Here is a 25,664-nt window from a genome sequence, read left to right as displayed (position 1 = left end):
TGGGCTACAAAAAAAAAGAAAAAGAAAAAGGGGGGGGGGGGGGACTACGAATCCGGACCAAACCACCAGATCGCGGAATAATGCACAGCATAGTGAATCCAGAAAGATTCACGCTGCAAAAAAAGAAAAAAAAAATTATATATATATATATATTCACTGAAAAAACCATAGGTTTCACACATGTTATAGTTAGCGGAAATTTTACTGATAAAAAACCAGTGAAATTGCCCCGTTATAGTTAGTGCTGGCAACTATAACTCACGCGACCGCAATCCTCTGCTGATGCTAATACTGTATTTAGACACTTATTTGCCCATGTCTTCTTCCATACATTTTTAGCTATACATATATTACAAATATTTTTTTTTCATAAAGACACATATGTCATCAGCAGAAGATTGCGGTCGCGTGAGTTATAGTTGCCAGCACTAACTATAACGGGGCAATTTCACTGGTTTTTTATCAGTAAAATTTCCGCTAACTATAACGTGTGTGAAACCTATGGTTTTTTCAGTGAATTTGTACGGTTTTTTAAATGCTAAGTTACTTTACGCCATTCGAGGCGTGCGCGCCCACTTAACGCAGTTCGTTCCGTGCACGGTTTTTATCAACTTTAATAAGCCCTGTACATTTGGTGGCCTTCGGCCACCAAAAGCACAGGGGGTGGGGTCAATGTGGATAGTGTTTTTTTTATTTCGATTTTATAATTTCATGTTGCCAAAATTTAGTTTTTTTTACCTATTAATAAGCCCTGTACATTTGGTGGCCTATGGCCACCAAAAGCACAGGGGGTGGGGTAAGTGTGGATAGTGTTTTTTTTTTTTTTTTTTTTTACCGTACGCTTAAGGTAAGCGTACGGTAAGCGTACTCGGCGAAATTGCCGAAAAAAAAATAAAACCGTTTTTGCTCTTGGGGGATGTTTGGGGACTCCCTCAACATGACTATGTGGGAGGGAGTTGTCAAAACAGCCCCGTAACATGTTTTTGGCCATCTTGTTTGATAAACAACACTCAGTGCGAGAGACAAAATGGCGGCCGCCGCTTCCTGGTTTCGGCCGATTCGAATGTTTACTAAGATCTAAGAGCCAATCAGAATCGCGCTCGCCACCGTACGCTTACGGTAAGCGTACGGTAAGCGTACCGTAAGCGGGCTCAGATATATATATTGATTTAAAGGCTATTTTCTCAGAATCTACTGAACAGATTTACACCAAACCTACAAAAGGCACTTCCTTGACCTAGGGACTACCTCTCTGCCAAATTTCTAGTAATTCTGTTCAGCCGTTCGGGCTGTAGCTCGTTCTAAAGGTCCTATGGAAAAATGCATGGGAAAAACGCGTTTTGGGACCCCCCTTTTATCTCAGCCCCCGCTTGACGAATCCCCCCGAGACTTTCAGGGTAGGAGCGGAGCGTAGCGCCCCACCTATTTTGAGAAATTCGCGAGGATTCATCGACCGGCGCCAAAGTTATTCAAAATAGAATGTTGAGGTTTTCCTATGGAAAAGGGGTCCTAACTATAACTACCTACTGGCGACCGCCAGTAGGTAATATATATATATATATATATATATATATATATATATATATATATATATATATATATATATATATATATATATATATATATATATATATATATATATATATATACATTTTTATTATGTCCGGGGTCCCCACACATGGGCGGGAATATTCAGTGCTTATGACTATTGATGAGGATCCCCTGGAAGAGAACCCTGTGTGCCATGCCCACACACCACTGCCCTGGCATACATAAGTCACCCCTCTAGCTGGGTGCCCTATGCCAATGGTGAGGGTACAGGTGCATGAGCCCTGTACCCCTACAGTACCCAAGTCCATTCCTGAGCCCTGTAAGTGCAGTGTTGCCATTAAGAGTATATGGTGCCAGGAGTTTTTCATTACAAACTCCATGCACCATGATGGCTACACTGAAGACTGGGAAGTTTGGTATCAAACTTCTCAGCACATTAAACCCACACTGATGCCAGTGTGGGATTTAATGTAGAATGCACGACAGAGGGCATCTTAGAGATGCACCCTGAAATTCGACCAACTGCTAGTGACCTGACTGAGTGGCTGCGTGGGCTGCCACCACAAGACATGTTTCTGGACCCCTGGGTCGAGAGCCTGCTGCTCTCGGGGTCCAGAAACAATGCACATCCTGGGACGAGGTGCCAAGCCTCCTCCCCCAGGATGGGCAGGGTTCATGAAGGGGACGCTTCAAAGGCATTCCGCCTTTGTGAGCCTCTCCAGACCATTTGCTTTCAGCAACTAGTCCCCACTCGTTCTACCCCCCACTTTGGGCGGGAGAGCCTGCAGGACAGAAAAAAAAAAAAAAAGAAAAAAAAGAAGAGGAAGAGAGGTGTGTCCACCTCTGCCAGCTCCACCCCTCAGGTGGGGGAGGCATGGTGAAGCACAACCTCGAGTCCCTGCCATCATGAGGATGGGGGACCCAGTCAACCAGGGAGAGGCTCCTGCCCCCCTCCTACAGAAGAGTGGCAGAATAGGGGGTGTACCAACCCCAGGGAAGAGACATTTGTCCCTGCCCTTTACCTATCTGTAACACCCCCAAATTTAGTATTTAGGGGCAACCTGAACCTTGCTTCCTCAGATGAGTCAACAAGAAAAGATAAGGACCGATACGCCGCGCAAAGCTAACAAGAGGATGACGGCCACTGACTTGGCCCCAGCCCTACTGGCCTGTCTCCCCTCAAACCTCTTCCTGCAAAATCCCGGCGTGTCCTGCAGCCAGCAACCTCACAAACCCCGGAGGACCTGTCTGCCTTCACATCAAGGACTATCTCCAGAGAAAACCAGGCGTTTTTAAACTGCAGCTTGTGGTGCTAGCCAGAAATCGTAAATCCAGCACACTGCACCCGTCAACCCTGGCCCGAGCGAACCAACACCACGAGAAGGCCCCCCCAGCGATCCTGACCAGAGATCCAGCTACCCCTGACCTGCCTCAAGCCTCCAAACGACGCCTGCAGCCTCAAACCAGAAGACCCCCCACCGTGACCGGAGCAGGTAAGAAGAACAAGTTACTTACCTTCGGTAAAGCTTTTTCTGGTGGATATAGTATCTGCCTGTGGATTCCTCACCTTGTGAATATCCCCTGCGCCAGCAACATTCGGAAACTTTCGTAGCAGTCCACGCCGATGCGGTCGAAGGCGACGTCACAGAGACACGGCTCCGCTCGCGACTCCGCTGACGTCACCGGCTCCATAAGAAGACCCCATCGGCGTGATGACGTCAGTTCCGCCCCTTTTTTCCGTGCCTTCGAGACACACGGACGGACTGACAGCAATATGTACATAAACAGTATACACAGTACACAATATGCATATCAACACAGTGTGGAGAATAAACATCAAAGCACTAGAAATAACATAATGCCCTTGACAGTAAGAAACACATTTGAAACCATCAATAGAATTACAGCCATAGAATTACTGGTTATAGAAGGATGGACAACGGGGAGGCGGGTGGGTCAGTGAGGAATCCACAGGCAGATACTGTATCCACCAGAAAAAGCGTTACCAAAGGTAAGTAACTTGTTCTTCTGATGGATACATCTGCCTGTGGATTCCTCACCTTGTGAATAGATTCCACAGCAGTCCCCACTCCCTGAGGAGGGTGTCCAACCTTCTACACCAGAAAATCCTGAAGAACAGAACGAGCAAAATGCCCGTCCCTCCTCACCTCAGCATCTAAGCAATAATGTTTTGCAAAGGTGTGAAGGGAGGCCCAAGTTGCCGCCCTACAAATGTCCTCCACAGGAACACCCCTAGATAAAGCAGACGAAGAAGACTTTGCCCTGGTAGAATGAGCCCTCAAACCCTCCGGAGGCTCCTTACCAGCTAGGGAGTAGCAGATCTTGATGCATAGTACAATCCATCTGGAAAGGGTGCGCTTGTGCACCGCACAACCCTTTCTGCAGCCAGCAAAGCCCACAAAGAGCTGGTCATCAATCCTGTAGTCTTTTGTCCTGTCCAGGTAAAAGCTCACCACCCTCTTAGGGTCCAAACGGTGAAGCCTCTCCTCCTCCTTGGAAGGATGAGGGGGGAGGATAAAAAGAAGGAAGGGTAATGGATTGCCCCAGATGGAAGGGAGTTACCACTTTAGGCAAAAACGCAGCCCTCGTCTGGAGCACCATTCGTTCAGCATGCATAGTCAAGAATGGGGGCTTTGAACTAAGAGCTTGAAGCTCACTTACCGTCCTTGCCGAGGTGATTGCAATGAGGAAAACCGTTTTAAACGATAACAGTCTCAAGGGAAACTTATGTAAGGGCTCGAAGGGAGAACCCATAAGAAGTCAGTACAAGGTTTAAATCCCATTGAGGAACAATAAAGGGAGTAGGAGGAAATTTATTTGTGAGGCCCTTGAGAAACCTAAGCAGAATAGGTGATTTAAATAAGGACGGCTGATCCGGCAGGCATAGAAAAGCCGACAAAGCCGATAAATATCCTTTAACTGTAGCCACAGCAATGCCTTGCTGAGCAAGAGAAAGGGCAAACTGCAGAATGTTAGACAAACGAGCCTTCAAGGGATCAAATGACCTCTCTCCACACCAGAAAACGAATTTAGACCATCTATAGGAGTATATGGATTTGGTGGAGTGTCGCCTGGCCGATAAAATAACGTCCACCACATCAGGCGGGAGAGAAAAAGAATTCAGGTTGCCCCGTTCAATCTCCAGGCATGAAGGTGTAAGCTCTGGAGTTGGGGGTGTAGAACCTGCCCCTCCGACTGCGAGAGGTCTGCCCTGAGAGGGAGACAGAGCGGAGGGCACGAGGAGAGGTGGAGAAGATCTGTATACCACACCCTTCTTGGCCAATCCGGGGCGATCAATATGACTTGGGCCCGGTTTTGGCGAATCTTCATCAGAACCCGAGGAATCAAGGGCATGGGAGGAAACGCGTAAAGGAGACGAGAGTCCCATCTCAACTGAAACGCGTCCCCCAAAGCACCCTGCATCGGATACTGGAGACTGCAGAATGACGGGCAGTGAGCATTCTCGTGAGTGGCAAACAGATCCACCCGAGGAGTTCCCCACACCTGAAAGACGTGACGGACCACCTCCGGATGAAGCCTCCACTCGTGGTTGGCAGAGAACTGCCGACTGAGACTCTCTGCACACACGTTCAGAGCTCCGGCCAGATGATTTGCCATCAGACATCTGATGATCTTGAACCAGAGACGCAGAGCCTCTCTGTAGAGACAATGCGACCCCACTCCTCCCTGCTTGTTGACATACCACAACACGGTAGCGTTGTCCATCAAGACTTGAACCGACTGACCGGAAGGGGAGAAAGGCCTTGAGCGCCAAACGTATCGCCCGCAATTCCAGAAGGTTGGTGTGAAGCAACCTTTCCTCCGGAGACCACTATCACTGCATGATAGGGTGCTGTGTCTTTAGAGGGTTCGTCTGATGGTGGAGTGATCTCCCACTCCGGAGACAAATCCAGACCACTTGCCTCCTTCATTTCGTCGAACACCTCATCGGATTCGACCAATTCCCCCTCTTCAGCCTCTTCCATCAGAAAGCGTCTCTCCTCTAGCACTCTCTGCGCCTCCCTTCTCGAACGGATCCGCACCTGCGGCGTCGGCGGGGCCGTGATCGAATCCGACGGCGCCGGCAGTGGCGTCGAACGCGGATCAGCTGGAGCAGCCGGCGTCGAACGAAGTAGAGTCGGCGCCGGCGAAGAGGGAAGCGGCGTCGATGCTCTCGGCGCCGGCAGCTGCCAAGACGGCGTCGCTGGGAAGAACGGCATAAACGGTGCTTGAGGGTAAACCTGCGGCACTCCCAGATTGAAAGCCATCGGACCCATAGGTGCACCAGAGGTATACATGGCCCGTGAGAACACCCCATACATTGCATTGAGATAATGCGAGGGGTCCTGACCTGGAGTAGGGAAAGCAGGATACTGGTCAGGTAGCACCGGACTCGGGCCTATCGGCGCCGACAGTGGAGCAAGCGGCGTCACAGACTCACCCGGAGCCTGACGATCCTTATCCTGGGCCGGAGTCGGAGACTGAGCCGGATGACTTGCAGGATCTGGAGATGGAACCGGCGCTGGAGAGGACACCGGCACCGGGGATTCAGCCGGAGCCGGCGAAGGCACCGGAGAAGATGGAACCGGAGGCGAAGTCGGGACAGGAGAGGGAGACACTGACTCTCTCCGACGTCGAGCCGGCGATTTCGACTTTGACGTCGAAGCCTTATGATGCGACGAATGCCTCCTCCTTTTCTTATGCTTCTTGCTCTTTGAAGCATGTCCCTAAGTCGACTTGGAAGCAGACCTCGACCTGGATCTTATTCTTCCTCTTTTCTCCTTCTTCATCCGGGCGATAAAGAGCTTTGCTTCTCTCTCCTTAAGAGCCTTCGAGCTCATTTTCCTGCAACTCGAACAACCTCCCACATCATGGTCCGAGGACAAACACCAAACGCAATCGTCGTGCGGGTCGGTGATGGACATGTGCTTGCCACATTCTCGGCAAGGCTTAAAACCAGACTTCCTTGTCGACATTTTTAGAAGATAGACAGAGAAATCCAGAAAACATACAAAGTAACCAGAACAGCTACCAGTAACGATTCCCGAAATGCGTTGGCGTCGTCGGAGCGGAAAAAAGGGAACTGACGTCATCACGCCGATGGGGTCTTCTTATGGAGCCGGTGACGTCAGCGGAGTCGCGAGCGGAGCCGTGTCTCTGTGACGTCGCCTTCGACCGCATCGGCGTGGACTGCTACAAAAGTTTACGAATGTTGCTGGCGCAGGGGATATTCACAAGGTGAGGAATCCACTGGCAGATGTATCCATCAGAAAATCCGACGCGAAAAGGCACCCCTGCACCCGGTGCCCCATGGCCTTGTGTGCGCTTTTGGTGCCAACTTGTTTCCCCCTTTGCCTTGACCTAAACCCTAGGAGCCTCGAATAGCCGTGTGGCCTGCTAGCCAGCAGCCACCAACCGGAGGCCCCCTATCCTCACTAGGATAACATTGGGCCTCAACACTGCACCCGGCCGCCCTAGTGCCTCTGAGGGTGCACCAACAGTGCATCACTGACCCTGGGGAATCCCAGAGTCTAACCTCAGAATCTTACCTTCCAGTCGTTTACTTACCTGGAAACCAATAAAGCTGTTTTTCTTCCATAGAATAATATTGACAATTTTCTTTCGAAAAAGCGACTAAGTGTGGAGTTTTGAAAACTTGAAATATTCCTTAAAAATCGAAACAATAACCACAACGCATTTTTTTAACTGTTTTCAGGAAATGTCCCAGTGCTGAATCTAAGCATCCAGCAGAGTTAGAAAAAGTATCGTAAAAGTTACTTACAATTATTGAAAGATTCCATTTATTTGAATGTACTGTACCTGCTAAGTTTTGCAAACTGCTTCCTTAACTGCAAACCAAATCCAATACAATTTCTACTGCAATTTTGAACTGTGTTCACACAAGTAATTTATTACTGAAATGTATTTTTATGCTTACCTGTACCAGGCTTGCTTGGTTCTAGAAATAAAATAGTATATTTTTTATACAAAAACAATTGGCCTAGAGTTCAGTTCTTGAGTGTGTGGATTCATTTGCTGAGTGTGTACATCAAATGCTTAACACTGTCCTCCGATACTGCCTTACTGCTCGACCAAGCTACCACTTGAGAGTAAGGTTCTATCTAACTTTAACCTCTGCCTACCTCTGGGGACCCTTGGACTCTATCTATACACACAGTACCTCACTTTGGTACAGTATATATAGAGCCAGTAATTTACACAGGTCTATCCAAAAACCAGAAAAAAGTATTTCTATTACACACCAACTACAAGAAGGACCAGCATTCTATGAACACAAGAGAAACAATCATGTCAATGAACAAAGAATTCTCACACTTGACAAAACCCATCAAAATAACACCATGTCATAATACGTCATCAATTAACACAGTCAACCATGAGCAATTATCAACAATACCACCGGTAAAACCATATACCATCCTAAACTAAAGTCTAAAAATCAGCAAAGAAGAATCATCTTAAATATTGTTAGCCACTAACCCTCGATCTGTTTGGCCAGTGTGAATGTCACCAATGCATGATATGCTGTCAGCTTTAAGTCTACAAACCTTTAGTGATTCTGTGGTAATGCTGATGGAAGGCTTCTTTTGCGTGGCTGCAGTGCTGGCACCCCAGCGACGTTTCCTGGTAGGTACGACTGTCTCAGTCTCGCCATTTCCAGCACTTGGAGTGGGCGGCGGCTGTGTGGACGCCTTAGCAGCTGCGTGAGGATGATGGATCAACAACAAGAGTAGAAATATCACTCAAAGTAAAGCGCCTTCTGCCATAAAGTTAACAGTCCCTTCACTTTAAAGCATCCCCAATCATGATATTGTAAATCTTTGGTCAAAAATGCAAGTGTATTGGTTCACAACCACATATGCAATACACATTCATGCTGCGAAAGTGCAACCTCTAAAACGTACAAGGGCAAACACATCTATGCTGTCATTTGGTTGAAGCTAATTTTGGCAAGTTTATCACCACAGTCCCCTATCCCAATCCAACTTCTGCACTAATCAGGCATTCTTCCTCACAAGAAAGGTAACCGTGCAAATGAATTGGCAGGCACAATAATTATGAAGCTGAAGCAGCCAGCAGAATCATGAGGAAAATGTATATCTATTCACTAAAACAAAGTATTTTAAGTTTAGCAACTTGTACTTCCTATCTCCATTCACTGATGGTAAGGAGGTATCAGAGACAGAAAAGTGAGACTCAAACTCAGCGGCTGATTCAAAAGCATGTGCCCAACGCAAAGAACTCACAAACGGTCAGAAGCACGGTCCACAGGTCAGCTTGCAACTACAAAGGGAAAAGATGGCACTGAAAAGCAACGGATGTCATTTTTACTTTCAGTCCACGCACAGGTATGGTATTAGGAGGATCACGACAGCTGACAATATTGCATGCAAGAATACAGAGTAGCAAACACTGGGCTATTGATACTTGTCAAAAGATCAATCCATGGCTGTGGTTCAAATGTGCCACCAGGCCATTGTACCATTCTAGACTGATCAGACCCAGAAAAGACGACGCGGTCACACAATATGTTGTGGTTCTCGGAGGAGTGTCTGAATACTCCTTCCTGCTGTGCAGCCTTATCAGGGACTATGCCTGGTCCTTCGCACTTCGCCACCTCCCTACCACTCCTGTAGCGTGCAAGGAGTGCATTTAAAAACACAGGGAAAGCTAGTGTTTTCCAAGTATTTTTGTCCATGGTTATTCGGCATAGTGTGTACCGCAAGGTATTTCACTCATTCAAAATCAGTTTGCCAAGCAGCAAAGGATTAAGTCTATGGCCACATAACTCAAAGGGGCAGTGACTTGCAAATTGAGGTTTGGTCTCATGGGCATATTGAAAAAATATAAATGAGTTTCGGACTAGAAAATGACCCTGAAAGAAGTTAAAAGCATAGCTGTGCTGCATAAACGTTCCACAAAGTATAAAAAAGAGGGGGGAACATCAAATAAAAAGTAAACTCAGGCAGGAGTGTGAAAAGCAGTATTTTTTTTTTTTTAAGAGTTTCAAGTCATTGTATTGATTTAAATTTCAAAAAAACACACGATTCCAACGGCAGGGTTCCTAAATGCAGGGTATGGACGTGGGCATGACAACGGAGCCTATGCAGGCGAAATAACTGAAGTACATTTACTGTGGCTTCTGCGAGTAGGGGTTCCGAGCATACAGCCTCACGATCTGAACCAGAGCATCCCACACACAGTTGAAGGCCATACTCTATGTGCAAAGTTTAGGCTGTGCCAAAAGACTAAACTCAGCAGGTCATAGAGAAAGAACAGGAAGTAGGGGTGGCCGAAGAACAGGTCATATGCCCAAAACTGCTCAATATGGATGAAAATCTGCGCCCAGCTATTTCTAGGGGCAGGTGTGATGCCCGTTCTATGGATGCCATGAAACACCCAATTACTAGGCAGCGTTGGTGGTGATTACTGTTTACTAAAGGTGCTTCAGAACCATCAGTTAGGGCTCGCTCAAATTTGATATTCAGGGGCCAAATGTACAAAGCCATTTCTCAGTTGCAAACCCTGCAATTCATTAAATCACAGGGTTTGCAACTCCTAAACGGTTTTTACAACTGTACTAAACTCATTTTGAGATGATTCGGCGATTGGTTACCGAATCATAAAATGGAATTAGAACTGCATTACGAAACGCAATTTGAAAGGCGTTTAGGGCTTCCCTTCCAATTTCCGATTCTCAATTCTGTATCAAAAGTTTGCAACAGCAATTTGAGTCAACACCATTGATGCAGAATTTTTTAAAAAGGGCTTTAAAAACAACACATTTTTAACTGCAGCTCTAAGCTTTTAAAAAAAATTAACTAGGTTTAAAAAAATATTTTTACTTCATTTAAATGGGTTCATAGACATGGTGGTCTGCGGACCAGAGTATCAGCCTCTAATTAAAAAGTCACAATTTACAACCTACCTCATTAATATTCATGAGGTACATCAGACTGTGATCCACTAAGAATGGTGACTTAGCTAAACGACCAATAAGTACATAGGTCTGTTTACAAAATCGGATTTTATTCGCACAAGTCGGTGAGCAATTTGTGACCACTTTTTGCAAATAAATACTTCACGTAAAAAAAGGACTTTCATAGCAACCAAATATAACAGGGTGTTTAAAAATATTGCACAGAACCAATCAGAATGCTTGAGGAGAATTACCAACCTAAACAGTTCACGAATCTTTTAACAGAAAAACCAGGCAGCTTAACAGGAATGGAGGTCCCACACAAGTTCAAAAAATACAGCTGACCAGAACTGTTTAACTCCATTGCTTTAAGGCAGGTGTCTGCAGCAATATGTTCCACAGCCTAGTCGCAGATTTTAACAGGTCATGAACTAGCAAAGACTTGGTTCCTGGTGAACGCATGCTTTACAATGGGATGCAGTCTCAACAATAGCCAAACGATGTACAAGTCCTTGGTCACGCATCAATCTCATCTTGAGGCACAGAAGGAAAGCTGTAGGCATGGTGTGGGGGGTGATTGGAAGATTAAAGGTCACAAAGGAACAGGGAGGTCATGTCCAGCATGGTTGAGTAAATTCTGAACAGAACGCACAATTTTATACAACCTAACTTGTATATCGTTTTCCAAACGGACCTTGGGGCCCTGTGCACCAATCCTTGACCACACCATACACGAGAACGGACAGACACTTGAATTCTTCTAAAGTAAAAACATAGACCCAGTAGTGGGGAATGGTAGCAACTAAAAAACATGTAATTAGAGATGTAGGCAAAATATAAAAAGCCTGTACCTCAGAACAATATATCGATAGAACCACTGCCGGTCAATAATATACGATAGGAGTCAAAAGTCACATTCACTATGGCTGGCAGAACACTCTTGGCGCATCTGCTTTCAGTAGACAGACTATACCAAGAGACTCTTGCGAAAGAATGTAGAACAGCAAGGACTGCAGATGGGGAAGGTGACAAAAAAGTATAAACCAGGTCAGCAACTTAGCTAAGTGACATAGCTTTTCAAAGATAGGTAGAGGACGACTGTCTTAAATCCTTCCTCTTAAAACAAGCATTGAAAATGCAATAGGTCTCGCCCTCGTTTAAGTTAAAGCAATTGTTTGTAATTAGGTTGCTATTTAGCTTAGCTTTTATTAGTGTTTTGCAAAATCATGTACATAACATGCATATGTATGCATGCATGCATTTATATAGATATGCAGATATATATATATATATATATATATATATATATTACCTACTATAGTTAGGACCACGTTTCCATAGGAAATCCGCAACATTCTATTTTGAATAACTTTGGCGCCGGTTGACGAATCCTCGCGAATTTTTCAAAATAGGTGGGGCGCTACGCTCCGCTCCTACCCTGAAAGTCTCGGGGGGATTCGTCAAGCGGGGGCTGAGATAAAAGGGTGGTCCCAAAACGCGTTTTTCCCATGCATTTTTCCATAGGACCTTTAGACACAGCTACAACCCGAACGGCTGAACAGAATTACTTGAAATTTGGCAGAGAGGTAGTCCTCAGGTCAAGGAAGTGCCTTTTGTAGGTTTGGTGTAAATCTGTTCAGTAGATTCAGAGAAATGAATATGCTACTTACCAGTATGCATCTGTTCTTGGCATGTAGGGCTGCTGACATTCATATCTGTGCATAGATCGCCGCCTAGTGTTGGGTCCGGATGTTTGCACGTTGTTGTCCTGGAAGAGTCTTCGAAGTATCCTTGGATAGGTGACTCCTCCCCTGGACTACAGTGCGCATGGGCATCCTCTCCATCCTTGGATTGTTTTTCGCCATTGTGGCAGTGATGGAGTAGATACAGAAAGTGATGACCATGCTTACAGTAATTCTGAGAGCTGCAGCTGCTACAGGCGCCGGGGAGGAGGGAGGGTGATATGAATGTCAGCAGCCCTACATGCCAAGAACAGATGCATACTGGTAAGTAGCATATTCAGTTCGAGGCATGTGGGCTGCTGAATTCATATCTGTGCATAGAATATATAGCAGTGCCCTCTATTAGCGGCGGCTACCAGTGCCAGCTGCAGCGGTCTGAAAAAGGGTTTTGAGAACAGCCTGTCCTACAGCTGCCTGCTGTTTTGATTGCACATCTACACAATAGTGTTTGGTAAATGTGTGTGTAGTGGACCAGGTGGCTGCTCTACATATATCATGCAGGGGAATATTTCCCAGAAAAGCCATGGAGGCCCCTAACTTACGTGTTGAGTGGGCTCGTGGGGGAATAGTTAATGTGAGTTTTGCCTTTTGATAACAAATTTGGATACACTTAACTATCCATCTGGCTATCCCTGCTTTGGAGATGGCGTTACCTTTGTGGTGTGGGGCAAAGGCAAACAGTTGTTTTGTCTTCCTAAAGGGTTTAGTCCTGTCGATGTAATACATGAGGGCCCTTTTGACATCTAGTGTGTGGAGTGCCCTTTCCGCGACAGTTTGTGGGTTTTGGAAGAAAACGGGCAGTTCAATAGTTTGATTCATGTGGAACTGCGATATTACCTTGGGCATGAATTTGGGGTTGGTACGTAGTACGACCCTGTTGGCATGAACCTGTATAAATGGCTCTTGAACTGTTAGTGCCTGGAGTTCACTAACTCTTCTTAAAGAAGTGATCGCTACCAGGAAAGCTACTTTCCAGGTGAGGAATTTAATCTCGCATGAGTGGAGAGGTTCAAAGGGTGGACCCATCAGGCGTGTGAGGACCAGGTTGAGGTTCCACATTGGAGCCGGTGGGTGGCTTGGAGGAATAACTCGTTTGAGTCCTTCCAAGAATGCTTTGATGGCGGGCACTCTGAATAGTGAGAGGTGCTGCCTGGTTTGCAGATAGGCAGATATTGCGGTCAAATGGACACGTATAGAGGTGTACGCCAGATTGCATCGGTATAGGTGTAGGAGGTAACAAATGATGTTTTGGATGGATGCGTCCAGCGGGTTAACGTCATTATTACCGCAATAAATGACGAACCTTTTCCATTTGGCTGCATAGCAAGCTCTTGTAGTGGGTCTCCTGGCCTCCTTGATGATGTCCATACAGTCAGGTGGCAGGTTGAGGTAGCCAAACTCTAGGACTTCAGGAGCCAGATTGCCAGGTTCAGCTGTTGCGGATCTGGGTGCTGAATCTCTCCATGGTTCTGCGTCAAATGCGCGGGTTTGATCCGCAGCCTTTGATGCGGCACCACGGAAAGTTCGAGGAAGGTGGTGTACCATGGCTGGCGTGCCCACGTAGGAGCAACTAGGACGAGTGTCAGGGAGTGTTGTCTGAGTTTGCGAGCCACCAGCGGTATCAACGGCGCTGGGGGAAAAGCGTACGCAAATCTGCCGGACCAGTTCATCCATATCGCATTGCCCTGCGACTGCGGATGTGGGAACCTGGCGGCAAAGCTTTGGCATTTTGCGTTTTCGCTTGTGGCGAAGAGGTCTATCTCTGGATGACCCCACTGCTGGAAGTACGGTTGGAGTACTGATGGGTGTAACTCCCACTCGTGCATCTGGTGGCTGTGTCTGCTGAGCAGATCCGCCATCTGGTTGTCCTTGCCGGGGAGGTGTTCCGCCATGAGGAACATGTTCCTCTGAATGGCCCACTTCCACATGCTCTGAGCCAGATGAGACAACTGTGGAGAGTGTGTTCCTCCCTGCTTCTGTATGTAGTACATGGCAGCCATGTTGTCCGTCCGGATCAACACGACTTTGTTGCACAAGTGTACTTTGAATGCCTTCATGGCTAGGAAGATTGCCATCAGTTCCAGAAGGTTGATGTGCATCTTCTTTTGTTGTGTTGTCCATAGTCCCTGCACTGTGTAATTGAGTACATGAGCTCCCCATCCCTGGAGAGAGGCGTCCGCCGTCAGTATTATTTGTGGGATAGGCTCTTGGAACGGTCGGCCCTTGCAAAGGTTTTGTGGATTCCACCAATGCAGAGAGTAGTATGCCCGACCGCTCACCAACACTAGGTCTTTCAACTGTCCTTGAGCCTGATTCCACTGACGTGCTAAGCACTCCTGAAGCGGGCGCATATGTAATCTAGCGTGCGGGACTATGAAAATGCAGGAGGCCATCATGCCTATCAACTGCATAAACACTCGCGCAGGAAGGGAGTGTTGGGGTTTGAACTTTGAAATCAGCATTTGTATGCTGTTGATCCTCACTAAATTTGGCTGAGCTGTGGCTGCCAGAGTGTCTATAGTCGCACCTAGGTACTGTTGTACGTGTGCGGGCTGGAGGTGGGATTTTGGGTAATTTAGTGAGAATCCCAGACTGTGAAGGAGGTGAATGGTGCGGGACATGTGGCTGGCACATTGCTGGGCTGACTTCGCTTGAACGAGCCAGTCGTCCAGGTAGGGGTAGACGTGTATGTGCTGCCTCCGTAGATGTGCCGCCACAGTAGCTAGGCACTTTGTGAAAACCCTGGGTGCTGTTGTCACGCCGAAGGGCAGGACTTTGAATTGATAGTGCTGTCCCTGAACAGTGAACCGGAGGTATTTTTTGTGTGAGGGGTGAATGGGTATGTGGAAATACGCATCCTTGAGGTCCAGTGTGGCCAGGAAGTCTCCCTGCTTGAGAAGCGGAAGGACTTGCTGGAGAGTGAGCATGTGAAAGTGCTCGGAAAGAATGTACCGGTTCAGGGGTCTCAGGTCTAATATAGGTCTGAGTGACCCGTCCTTTTTTGGTATTAAAAAGTAGAGGGAGTACCTTCCCGTACCTTGCTCGTGGACGGGTACGACCTCTATAACGCCTTTTAGAAGCATACTTTGCACCTCCTGCTGTAAGAGCGTTAAGTGCTCTGAGGACATAGGACGGTTTCTTGGTGGTATTGTGGGTGGAGTGGAGGTTAGCTCTAGACAGTAACCGTATTTGACAATATCTTTGACCCACCTGTCCGTGGTGATGGAGTTCCACGTGGACAGGAACCTTTGTAGCCTTCCCCCGACAGGTGTTATGTGGTCGGGAGGAAGGGAGAGGGCGTCACTGCTTGTTCTTGGGGGAGGACCTGGTGTTGCCGTAGCCGCGTCCTCTGCCCTTTGTACTGGAGCCACGATATCCACCCCGGGTGTTTTTATCATAGGTGGTTTGTGTATTGCCCTTGTTGTATGTCTGCTGTGACCCCTGTCCTCTACCTGCTCCTTTATTTCCGGGGCGACGAAAAGAGCTGCTCCGAAAGGACTGAGTCTGGAGAGCCCCCATGGACTTTGCAGTGTCCGTGTCTTTTTTGATTTTCTCAAGGGTGGTGTCAACCTCCGGCCCGAATAAATAGTCTGGGTTGATAGGCTGGTTGAGTATATTATTTTGCACCTCCGGTTTGAATCCGGAGATTCGCAACCAGGCATGTCGTCGCAGCATGACGCTTGTGTTTATGGCCCTGGCAGCTGTGTCTGCGGCATCTAGTGCACACTTGATGGAAGCATTTGTGAGTAGCTGTCCCTCTCTGATAAGAATTTCTGCACCTTCTTTGAACTGGTCAGGGAGATGTTGGAGTAGTTGTTCCAACGTGTCATAGTGCGCTCTGTCATAGCGGGCGAGGAGCGCTTGAGTGTTGGCTATGCGCCATATGTTGGCAGCCTGTGCGGCAACTCGCTTGCCAGGGGTCTCTAACACCTTGGACTCTTTGGGGAGGAGCGTCACCTGTCGTTTGCGAGTGTGCCCCTCTTGCGAGCATTCGCAACGACAATGGAGTCGAGAGGTAATTGGCCTCTGATGTAAGTAGGGTCCCCAGGTGCGGATCTGTATTTTTTGTCGATCCTGGGGTTTATCACCCTTGCCCTGGTGGGTTCCTTGAAGATGTCCTTGGCTGGTTTGAGGACCCCTTTCAACATGGGCAGAGTCTTTACATGCCTTTCTGAGGAAGCAAAAGTGTCCATAAGGAAGTCGTCCTCCACGGTGTCAGAGTGAAGCTGCACTCCATGATTATTCGCAGCACGTTCAATGAGAGCGTTGAACGCTGCAGTGTCCTCTGTGGGAGATGTTTTCGCTCCATAGAGTTGTGGGTCCTGAGCATCTAGAGGTGCACTGGGGTCTGCAGGGTCGCCCCAAGTTTGATCAGGGTCCTGTTGGTCATCAGGGTCCATGTCTCCGTGGTAAGGGACTTGGTCATCCATATAGTGTGCCAACGCATCCGTGTCGGAGTGTGTGGGAGAGAATGATTGTGGATCCTGGTAGGGCGAGTCGAAAGATTCGCAAAGCACAGGTTCTGAGTCCACAGGCAGCTTTCTTTTTAGTGGGATCCTGAAAGGGTCCAAAGGTGGCTCCGAAGTTATCCTCCGTTCATGGATAATCATCCTGCCGGTGTTGGCGTCGATGTAATGTGATGGAGACGTCTCAGCAGGTGTAACCGTGGTGTGGGTGACCCGTGTCCTGAGTTGGAACATTTTCGGGATCGTGGATGGCGGCAGGCCAAAAGTTATGTTGGCTGGCGCCGAAGAGGCTGCTTGAGCTTTTATTGGGCCGGAGCCCGATGTGTCCTGGAGGACCGTTTTGGTTTTGCTGCTTTGTGCTGCAACGGTTCGCACTTGGAGCGCTTTCGAGGCCTTAGCGCCGACCAGGTCTGTAGAGGCGGCCGTGGACTTTTTCGGCGCCGGTGGGTCATCGAGTCGAGGGGCGGGAATGGCCGTCGACGTTTTCGATGCATGAGGCTTTGGTGTTGCCGTGGAAGCGACGTGAGACGCAGCAGGCAGTGTGACCTTTGGTTTAGGAGTCGATGGCGTCGGCGCCGCGAGCCGAGCAGGTTTGATGGCACCGAGGGCCTTTTTTCGTATGCCGACTCCGACGTCGGCCGCTTCAAGTTCGGCACCGAAGTCTCGTTTGGTGCGCTCGGTGCCGACGCGTGTCGCTGGCGTCGAAGGTGTGGAAGGCCTCGATCCGACTTGCGCCACTTTCGGTTTCGGTTTCATTTGAACCAGTGCAGCTTTCGGTTTCGGTTTGGTAGAAGGGAAACCAGCCGGTTTAGGTAATAATGGCTGCCGCTGAACGTCCGAGGCCGGGCCCGAGGGCGGGGCCGAAGAACTGCGGGATAGGTCTCGGGTAAGGCCCGAAGGCGATCCCTCGACCGGAGCCATAGACTGTGGCACTGGGCTCTCTTCAGTCTGAACGGGTAGGCCTTGCTCGTCATTGGAGCTACTCTCTTCGGCCCCTAAGGCCTCATCGCAGTCTCCTACCTCGGTGTCTTCTTCATCTCTGCGAAAGAGTGATTCGTCGACGTCGTCCGAACCGGAGTCATGTTCGGAAACGGGACTGGAGGGTAGGATTTCCAATTCTTCGACATCTTCGGCGTTGAAGATGTCTGCCGGGGCCGGTGCCGCGCTTCGAGTCTCGCCACTCGTCGATTCCGTAGAGTCTTCTTGGAACGGAACCGGGCACAGGCCATGCATGTCGATTCGTCGTGGTCCGGCGACAAGCATTTGTTGCACACCGGATGGACATCGATATGGGGATATTTCGCAGTGCATACCGGGCACCTCTTGAATGGTGTCCTCGACTCCATCGTCGGTGTCGTCGATGGTCAGGTAACAAGCGAAAAGTCGGTTCTAAAAGTTAGTAAGCTAACAGGTAGAGTCGAAACCGATCGAGTGAACAGTACCGACGCGAACTAAAGGCCTTTTGGCCTCGACAAAGTTTTTTCTAACTTGAGTTAAGATAGCACATCCGAACCCAATGGCGGAAAAAAACAATCTGAGGATGGAGTGGATGCCCATGCGCACTGTAGTCCAGGGGAGGAGTCACCTATCCAAGGATACTTCGAAGACTCTTCCAGGACAACAACGTGCAAACATCCGGACCCAACACTAGGCGGCGATCTATGCACAGATATGAATTCAGCAGCCCACATGCCTCGAACATAGCCTTTAAATCAATATATATCTGAGCCAGCGTACGGTGCGCTTACCGTACGCGTACGGTGGCGTGCGCGATTTTGATTGGCTGTTAGATCTTAGTAAACATTCGAATCGGTCGAAACCAGGAAGCGGCGGCCGCCATTTTCTCTCTCGCTCTGAGTTGGGCAGCAAAAACGATGCCAAAAAATGTCTAAAGAGGCAGTTTCTTGAGATCCTAACCACGCAGCATTGATATAGGGGTCCCCAAACAACCCCCAAGCCCAAATAAATTATTTTTTTTTCGGAAAAATCGCCGATTACGCTTACCGTACGCGTACGGTAAAAAAAATTATCCACACCCTCCCCACCCCGTGTGCAAATGGTGCCCGAAGGGCACCATTTGTGAATAGCTTATTACAGATAAGAAATAAACAAAGAATAAATTTCACAAAGATGCGCATAATATGTCCCCCATGTGCGCACGGTGCGTGAAGCGCATCGTGCGTACATGGCCCATCCCGCATAACGTGGGCACGCGGTGCGCGCAGCGCACCGCGTGACCACCGTGCGTGCACGGCACTAACTGCGTAAAGTGGGCGCGCGAAGCGCACCGCGTGCTCACTGTGTGCGCACGGTGCGCAAAGCGCACCGTGCGCGCACGGAACGAACTGCGTTAACAAGGGCGCGCACGCCACGAATGGCGTAAAGTAACTTAGCATTTAAAAAACCGTACAAATTCACTGAAAAAACCATAGGTTTCACACATGTTATAGTTAGCTGTACATTTCACTCGTAAAAAACAAATGAAATTCCCCCGTTATAGTTAGTGCAGGCAACTATAACTTACGCGACCGCAATCTTCTGCTGATGACATATGTGTCTTTATGAAAAAAAAATATTTGTAATATATGTATAGCTAAAATTTAATGGAAGAAGACATGGGCAAATAAGTGTGAGAAGTTGGCCTGGTATATGATGCTCACTAGTTAAAGTGATCACCTTGTACCATGCCAAGCAACCCTTATGGTGTGGTTGTAAGTCAACCTTTTCGGACTAGCTGCCCTAGTGGTAGCGTAGGCTAAGCAGTCTTTGAGGCTAAACTCGTGAAGCGTGTTAAGCCAGCTGTTTCACCAAATGTAACCCCCTTTTATACCAATGAAAGGACACCACACAGATATATATTCAAAATATATATGTATTTATTCCTCAAAGTAACCCCTAGTCTCTTTATGAGCACAGGAGCACAAATCGTCAAACAAGATTACAGTAGAATACACAGAAGTTGCACTTTATATGGATAGGCCCTGGTGGCCGCTCAAACCATATACTAAAATAGTGGTATAAGTACCACGAACAGAAAAGGGAAAAGGCCTAGGGCCTCTAGAATCGCTGGGCCTACAAGGAGCTAACCTCAGTTAGTGACCAGGAGGTCCACGGGTGGCGTGTGCAGAGCAAATAGTCACACGCGTGCTCCCATAGGTTTCAATGGGTGCGTAAAAAGTACAAAGTTACTGCAAAGAGGATCTTCCGGATGGACTAGGAACTCAAGATTTGGAACACAGGCACTAGAGATGTATTACTACACTTGGGCACAGGTGTGCCAGCTTTACCTCACCCACAGGAAGCGGGTGCATAGGCCTCGAAGTGCGTCGGGTTTCTTCTATCTGTTCCGTGGAGCCTGAAGACAAAGATGCTGCAGGCGGTCGGTCCGGGAGAGATGCAGTGGATCCAAGAGTGGATCGGAGATGTTGAAGACCTGTAAGCAGAGGGGACAGTGATCACAGTCACTAGCCAGTGACCAGCGTGGCACCAGGTGGGTACCAGGCAATGTCGGGTGCAAACAGGAAGAAAGGTGTAGCTTGTCTCTGCAGCCACGTGGTCCCTGGAGGTCGACGACGTCCAGGAGTCGGTTCACGAGCTGTCCCACGCAGGCTCTCGCTGTCGGCGGTGTCGGCGACTTGATCGAAGCAAACAAGCCTTGGCAAAAGCAATTGTTGTAGGAGATGAAATAAGCTGATGGTTCTGACCAGCAAGGTCAGAAGGACTGCTCCTTTGGAGGGGAGCAAAGGCCAGTCTGGAGCAACCAGACCAGCGGTGTATTTCTTGAAGTTCGTCGCCAAGATGGCTACTAGCCAGCGGGCCAGCAACCGGTTAGGCGCGTCGAGTGGCAAAATGCAGAAGGGCCCCACGCAGATCGTGGAGATGCTGGAGGGCTCACCTTTGGTGCAGATGCTGCTCGGGTGTTGGGCTTCTCAGATCCCAAAGCACAACTTGGAGGGAGCCTCGGTTGTTGCACTTGTCAGCTTGTCGTAGTCGTTCCAAGATGGCTGGCTCCACGTGTCTCGGTGCCTCCACGGGTCTCCTCTTTTCAGGGACTGTGGATCGGGCGGTGAGAGGTCTGGAGGTCCAGGTCTTGTCAGTCTCTGGGCTCGGGCTCCGGCGGGAGGCGGCGGCAAAGCAGACGTTGATTCGCTGGATGGTGCTTGCGTTAGCAAGGTGGTCACTCCCTGACCACAGGGGAGATTGGCTTCAGTCCTCTGTGCAGCAGAGCGTCGAAGTTCCCGTCTTCTTCTTAGTATTAAGTTGATTCCAGGATGTCTGAAGTCTTAGGACACAGCTCCTACCTTTAAGCGGATTCTAGGGGCCGGACTACCTGCTAGGTCCCTCCCTATGGGTGGGACCAGGAAGGGGGGTGGTTACACCCCCAATCCTTTGTCCAGCTCGCCCCAAGTCCGGGACTGGTGTGCCCCAGGACCGGTTTGAACTGGCATATGCACCGAGGCTCCTTGTGAGCCACAGGCATGTCTGGTTTCTTTCAAGCCCTACCTGACCAAAACACAAAATCCTGTCTGTAGTCTGTAGTGAGTAGGAGGGAGGGAGTGAGTAGGAGGGAGGGAGTGAGTAGGGAGTAGGAGGGAGGGAGTGAGTAGGAGGGAGGGAGTAGGAGGGAGCGAGTAGGAGGGAGTGAGTAGGAGGGAGAGAGTGAGTAGGAGGGAGGGAGTAGGAGGGAGAGAGTGAGTAGGAGGGAGGGAGTAGGAGGGAGGGAGTGAGTAGGAGGGAGTGAGTAGGAGGGAGGGAGTGAGTAGGAGGGAGGGAGTGAGTAGGAGGGAGGGAGAGAGTAGGAGGGAGGGAGAGAGTAGGAGGGAGGGAGAGAGTAGGAGGGAGGGAGAGAGTAGGAGGGAGGGAGTGAGTAGGAGTGAGGGAGTGAGTAGGAGTGAGGGAGTGAGTAGGAGGGAGTGAGTAGGAGGGAGAGAGTGAGTAGGAGGGAGAGAGTGAGTAGGAGGGAGGGAATAGGAGGGAGTGAGTAGGAGGGAGGGAGTGAGTAGGAGGGAAGGAGTGAGTAGGAGGGAAGGAGTGAGTGAGTAGGAAGAAGGGAGTGAGTGAGTAGGAGGGAGGGAGTGAGTGAGTAGGAGGGAGGGAGTGAGTGAGTAGGAGGGAGTAGGAGGGAGGGAGTAGGAGGGAGGGAGTGAGTAGGAGGGAGGGAGTGAGTAGGAGGGAGGGAGTGAGTAGGAGGGAGGGAGTGAGTAGGAGGGAGGGAGTGAGTAGGAGGGAGGGAGTGAGTAGGAGGGAGTGAGTAGGAGGGAGTGAGTAGGAGGGAGTGAGTAGGAGGGAGTGAGTAGGAGGGAGTGAGGGAGTAGGAGGGAGTGAGGGAGTAGGAGGGAGGGAGAGAGGGAGTAGGAGGGAGGGAGAGAGGGAGTAGGAGGGAGGGAGAGAGGGAGTAGGAGGGAGGGAGAGGGAGTAGGAGGGAGGGAGTGAGTAGGAGGGAGGGAGTGAGAGGAGGGAGGGAGTGAGTAGGAGGGAGGGAGTGAGTAGGAGGGAGGGAGTGAGTAGGAGGGAGGGAGTGAGTAGGAGGGAGTAGGGAGGGTGGGAGTGAGTAGGAGGGAGTAGGAGGGTGGGAGTGAGTAGGAGGGAGGGAGGGAGTAGGAGGGAGGGAGGGAGTAGGAGGGAGGGAGTAGGAGGGAGTGAGTAGGAGGGAGTGAGTAGGAGGGAGTGAGTAGGAGGGAGTGAGTAGGAGGGAGTGAGGGAGTAGGAGGGAGGGAGGGAGTGAAGGAGTAGGAGGGAGGGAGTGAGTAGGAGGGAGGGAGTGAGTAGGAGTGAGTAGGAGGGAGGGAGTGAGTAGGAGGGAGGGAGTGAGTGAGTAGGAGGGAGGGAGTGAGTGAGTAGGAGGGAGGGAGTGAGTAGGAGGGAGGGAGGGAGTAGGAGGGAGGGAGTGAGTAGGAGGGAGGGAGTAGGAGGGAGAGAGTGAGTAGGGGAGGGGAGTAGGAGGGAGGGAGTGAGTAGGAGGGAGTGAGTAGGAGGGAGGGAGTGAGTAGGAGGGAGGGAGAGAGTAGGAGGGAGGGAGTGAGTAGGAGGGAGGGAGTGAGTAGGAGGGAGTGAGTAGGAGGGAGTGAGTAGGAGGGAGAGAGTGAGTAGGAGGGAAGGAGTGAGTAGGAGGGAGGGAGTGAGTGAGTAGGAAGAAGGGAGTGAGTGAGTAGGAGGGAGGGAGTGAGTGAGTAGGAGGGAGGGAGGGAGTGAGTAGGAGGGGAGGGAGTGAGTAGGAGGGAGAGAGTGAGTAGGAGGGAGAGAGTGAGTAGGAGGGAGTGAGTAGGAGGGAGTGAGTAGGAGGGAGTGAGTAGGAGGGAGTGAGTAGGAGGGAGTGAGTAGGAGGGAGTGAGTAGGAGGGAGTGGGAGTAGGAGGGAGTGAGAGAGGGAGTAGGAGGGAGGGAGAGAGGGAGTAGGAGGGAGGGAGAGAGGGAGTAGGAGGGAGGGAGGGAGTAGGAGGGAGGGAGTGAGTAGGAGGGAGGGAGTGAGTAGGAGGGAGGGAGTGAGTAGGAGGAGGGAGTGAGTAGGAGGGAGTAGGAGGGTGGGAGTGAGTAGGAGGGAGTAGGAGGGTGGGAGTGAGTAGGAGGGAGGGAGGGAGTAGGAGGGAGGGAGGGAGTGAGGAGGGAGTGAGTAGGAGGGAGTGAGTAGGAGGGAGTGAGTAGGAGGGAGTGAGGGAGTAGGAGGGAGGGAGGGAGTGAGGGAGTAGGAGGGAGGGAGTGAGTAGGTGGGGAGGGAGTGAGTAGGAGTGAGTAGGAGGGAGGGAGTGAGTAGGAGGGAGGGAGTGAGTGAGTAGGAGGGAGTGAGTGAGTGAGTAGGAGGGAGGGAGTGAGTGAGTAGGAGGGAGGGAGGGAGTAGGAGGGAGGGAGTGAGTAGGAGGGAGGGAGGGAGTAGGAGGGAGGAGTGAGTAGGAGGGAGGGAGGAGGAGGGAGAGAGTGAGTAGGAGGAGAGAGTGAGTAGGAGGGAGTGAGTGAGTAGGAGGGAGTGAGTGAGTAGGAGGGAGTGAGTGAGTAGGAGGGAGTGAGTGAGTAGGAGGGAGGGAGTGAGTGAGTAGGAGGGAGTAGGAGGGAGTGAGTAGGAGGGAGTAGGAGGGAGTGAGTAGGAGGGAGTAGGAGGGAGTGAGTAGGAGGGAGTGAGTGAGTGAGTAGGAGGGAGGGAGTGAGTGAGTAGGAGGGAGGGAGTGAGTGAGTAGGAGGGAGGGAGTGAGTGAGTAGGAGGGAGGGAGTGAGTGAGTAGGAGGGAGGGAGGGAGTAGGAGGGAGGGAGGGAGTAGGAGGGAGGGAGTGAGTAGGAGGGAGGGAGTGAGTGAGTGAGGAGGGAGGGAGTGAGTAGGAGGGAGGGAGTGAGTAGGAGGGAGGGAGTGAGTAGGAGGGAGGGAGGGAGTAGGAGGGAGGGAGTGAGTAGGAGGGAGAGAGTGAGTAGGAGGGAGGGAGTAGGAGAGAGGGAGGGAGTAGGAGGGAGAGAGTGAGGAGGGAGAGAGTGAGTAGGAGAGAGAGAGTGAGTAGGAGGGAGTGAGTAGGAGGGAGGGAGGGAGTAGGAGGGAGGGAGTGGGAGGGAGGAGGGAGGGAGTGGGAGGGAGGAGGGAGGGAGGGAGTAGGAGGGAGGGAGGGAGGGAGTAGGAGGGAGGGAGTAGGAGGGAGTCAGTAGGAGGGAGTGAGAAGGAGGGAGTGAGTAGGAGGGAGTGAGTAGGAGGGAGTGAGTAGGAGGGAGTGAGTAGGAGGGAGGGAGTAGGAGGGAGGGAGTAGGAGGGAGGGAGTGAGTAGGAGGGAGGGAGTGAGTGAGTAGGAGGGAGGGAGTGAGTAGGAGGGAGGGAGTGAGTGAGTAGGAGGGAGTAGGAGGGAGTGAGTGGGTAGGAGGGAGGGAGTGAGTAGGAGGGAGGGAGTGAGTAGGAGGGAGGGAGGGAGGGAGGGAGTGGGAGGGAGTGAGTAGGAGGGAGGGAGTGAGTGAGTAGGAGGGAAGTAGGAGGGGGGAGTGAGTAGGAGGGAGGGAGTGAGTAGGAGGGAGGGAGTGAGTAGGAGGGAGGGAGGGAGTAGGAGGGAGGGAGTGAGTAGGAGGGAGAGAGTGAGTAGGAGGGAGGGAGGGAGTAGGAGGGAGGGAGGGAGTAGGAGGGAGAGAGTGAGTAGGAGGGAGAGAGTAGGAGGAGGGAGTGAGTAGGAGGGAGGGAGTGAGTAGGAGGGAGGGAGTGAGTGAGTAGGAGTGAGTAGGAGGGAGGGAGTGAGTGAGTAGGAGGGAGTAGGAGGGAGAGAGTGAGTAGGAGGGAGAGAGTGAGTAGGAGGGAGAGAGTGAGTAGGAGGGAGAGAGTGAGTAGGAGGAGAGAGTGAGTAGGAGGGAGTGAGTAGGAGGGAGTGAGTGAGTAGGAGGGAGGGAGGGAGGGAGTGAGTAGGAGGGAGGGAGTGAGTAGGAGGAGGGAGTGAGTAGGAGGGAGGGAGTGAGTAGGAGGGAGGGAGTGAGTAGGAGGGAGGGAGTGAGTAGGAGGGAGGGAGTGAGTGGGAGGGAGTGAGGGAGTAGGAGGGAGTAGGAGGGAGGGAGTGAGTAGGAGGGAGGGAGTGAGTAGAAGGGAGGGAGGGAGGGAGTGAGTGAGTAGGAGGGAGTGAGTGAGTAGGAGGGAGGGAGGGAGTGAGTAGGAGGGAGGGAGGGAGTAGGAGGGAGGGAGTGAGTAGGAGGGAGGGAGTAGGAGGGAGGGAGTAGGAGGGAGGGAGTAGGAGGGAGGGAGGGAGTAGGAGGAGGGAGGAGAAGGAGGGAGGGAGGGAGTAGGAGGGAGGGAGTAGGAGGGAGGGAGTGAGTAGGAGGGAGTGAGTAGGAGGGAGTGAGTAGGAGGGAGTGAGTAGGAGGGAGTGAGTAGGAGGGAGTGAGTAGGGAGGGAGTGAGTAGGAGGGAGGGAGTAGGAGGGAGGGAGGGAGGGAGTAGGAGGGAGGGAGTAGGAGGGAGGGGGAGTGAGGAGGGGTAGGGCGGGAGGAGGAGGGAGGGA

The 25,664-nt window shown here is 50.6% G+C and overlaps 1 protein-coding gene across 6 annotated transcripts in view; it reads right to left on the bottom strand.

Moving 5' to 3' along the window:
- LOC146870713 (apoptotic chromatin condensation inducer in the nucleus-like) overlaps positions 1-25,664 on the bottom strand; it is an 851,523-nt gene that overhangs the window by 618,825 nt on the left and 207,034 nt on the right. For all 6 annotated transcript variants that reach the window (XM_085646186.1, XM_085646194.1, XM_085646198.1 and 3 more), the window contains exon 4: positions 8,142-8,293. In XM_085646186.1, the coding sequence (XP_085502312.1) occupies positions 8,142-8,293 (152 nt within the window). The remainder of the gene's footprint in view (positions 1-8,141; positions 8,294-25,664) is intronic.

Source organism: Triturus cristatus, chromosome 1_1 (assembly GCF_964204655.1).
Source record: "Triturus cristatus chromosome 1_1, aTriCri1.1, whole genome shotgun sequence".
In the NCBI taxonomy this organism is placed as follows: domain Eukaryota; kingdom Metazoa; phylum Chordata; class Amphibia; order Caudata; family Salamandridae; genus Triturus; species Triturus cristatus.
This window is presented reverse-complemented; position numbering and strand designations above follow the sequence as displayed.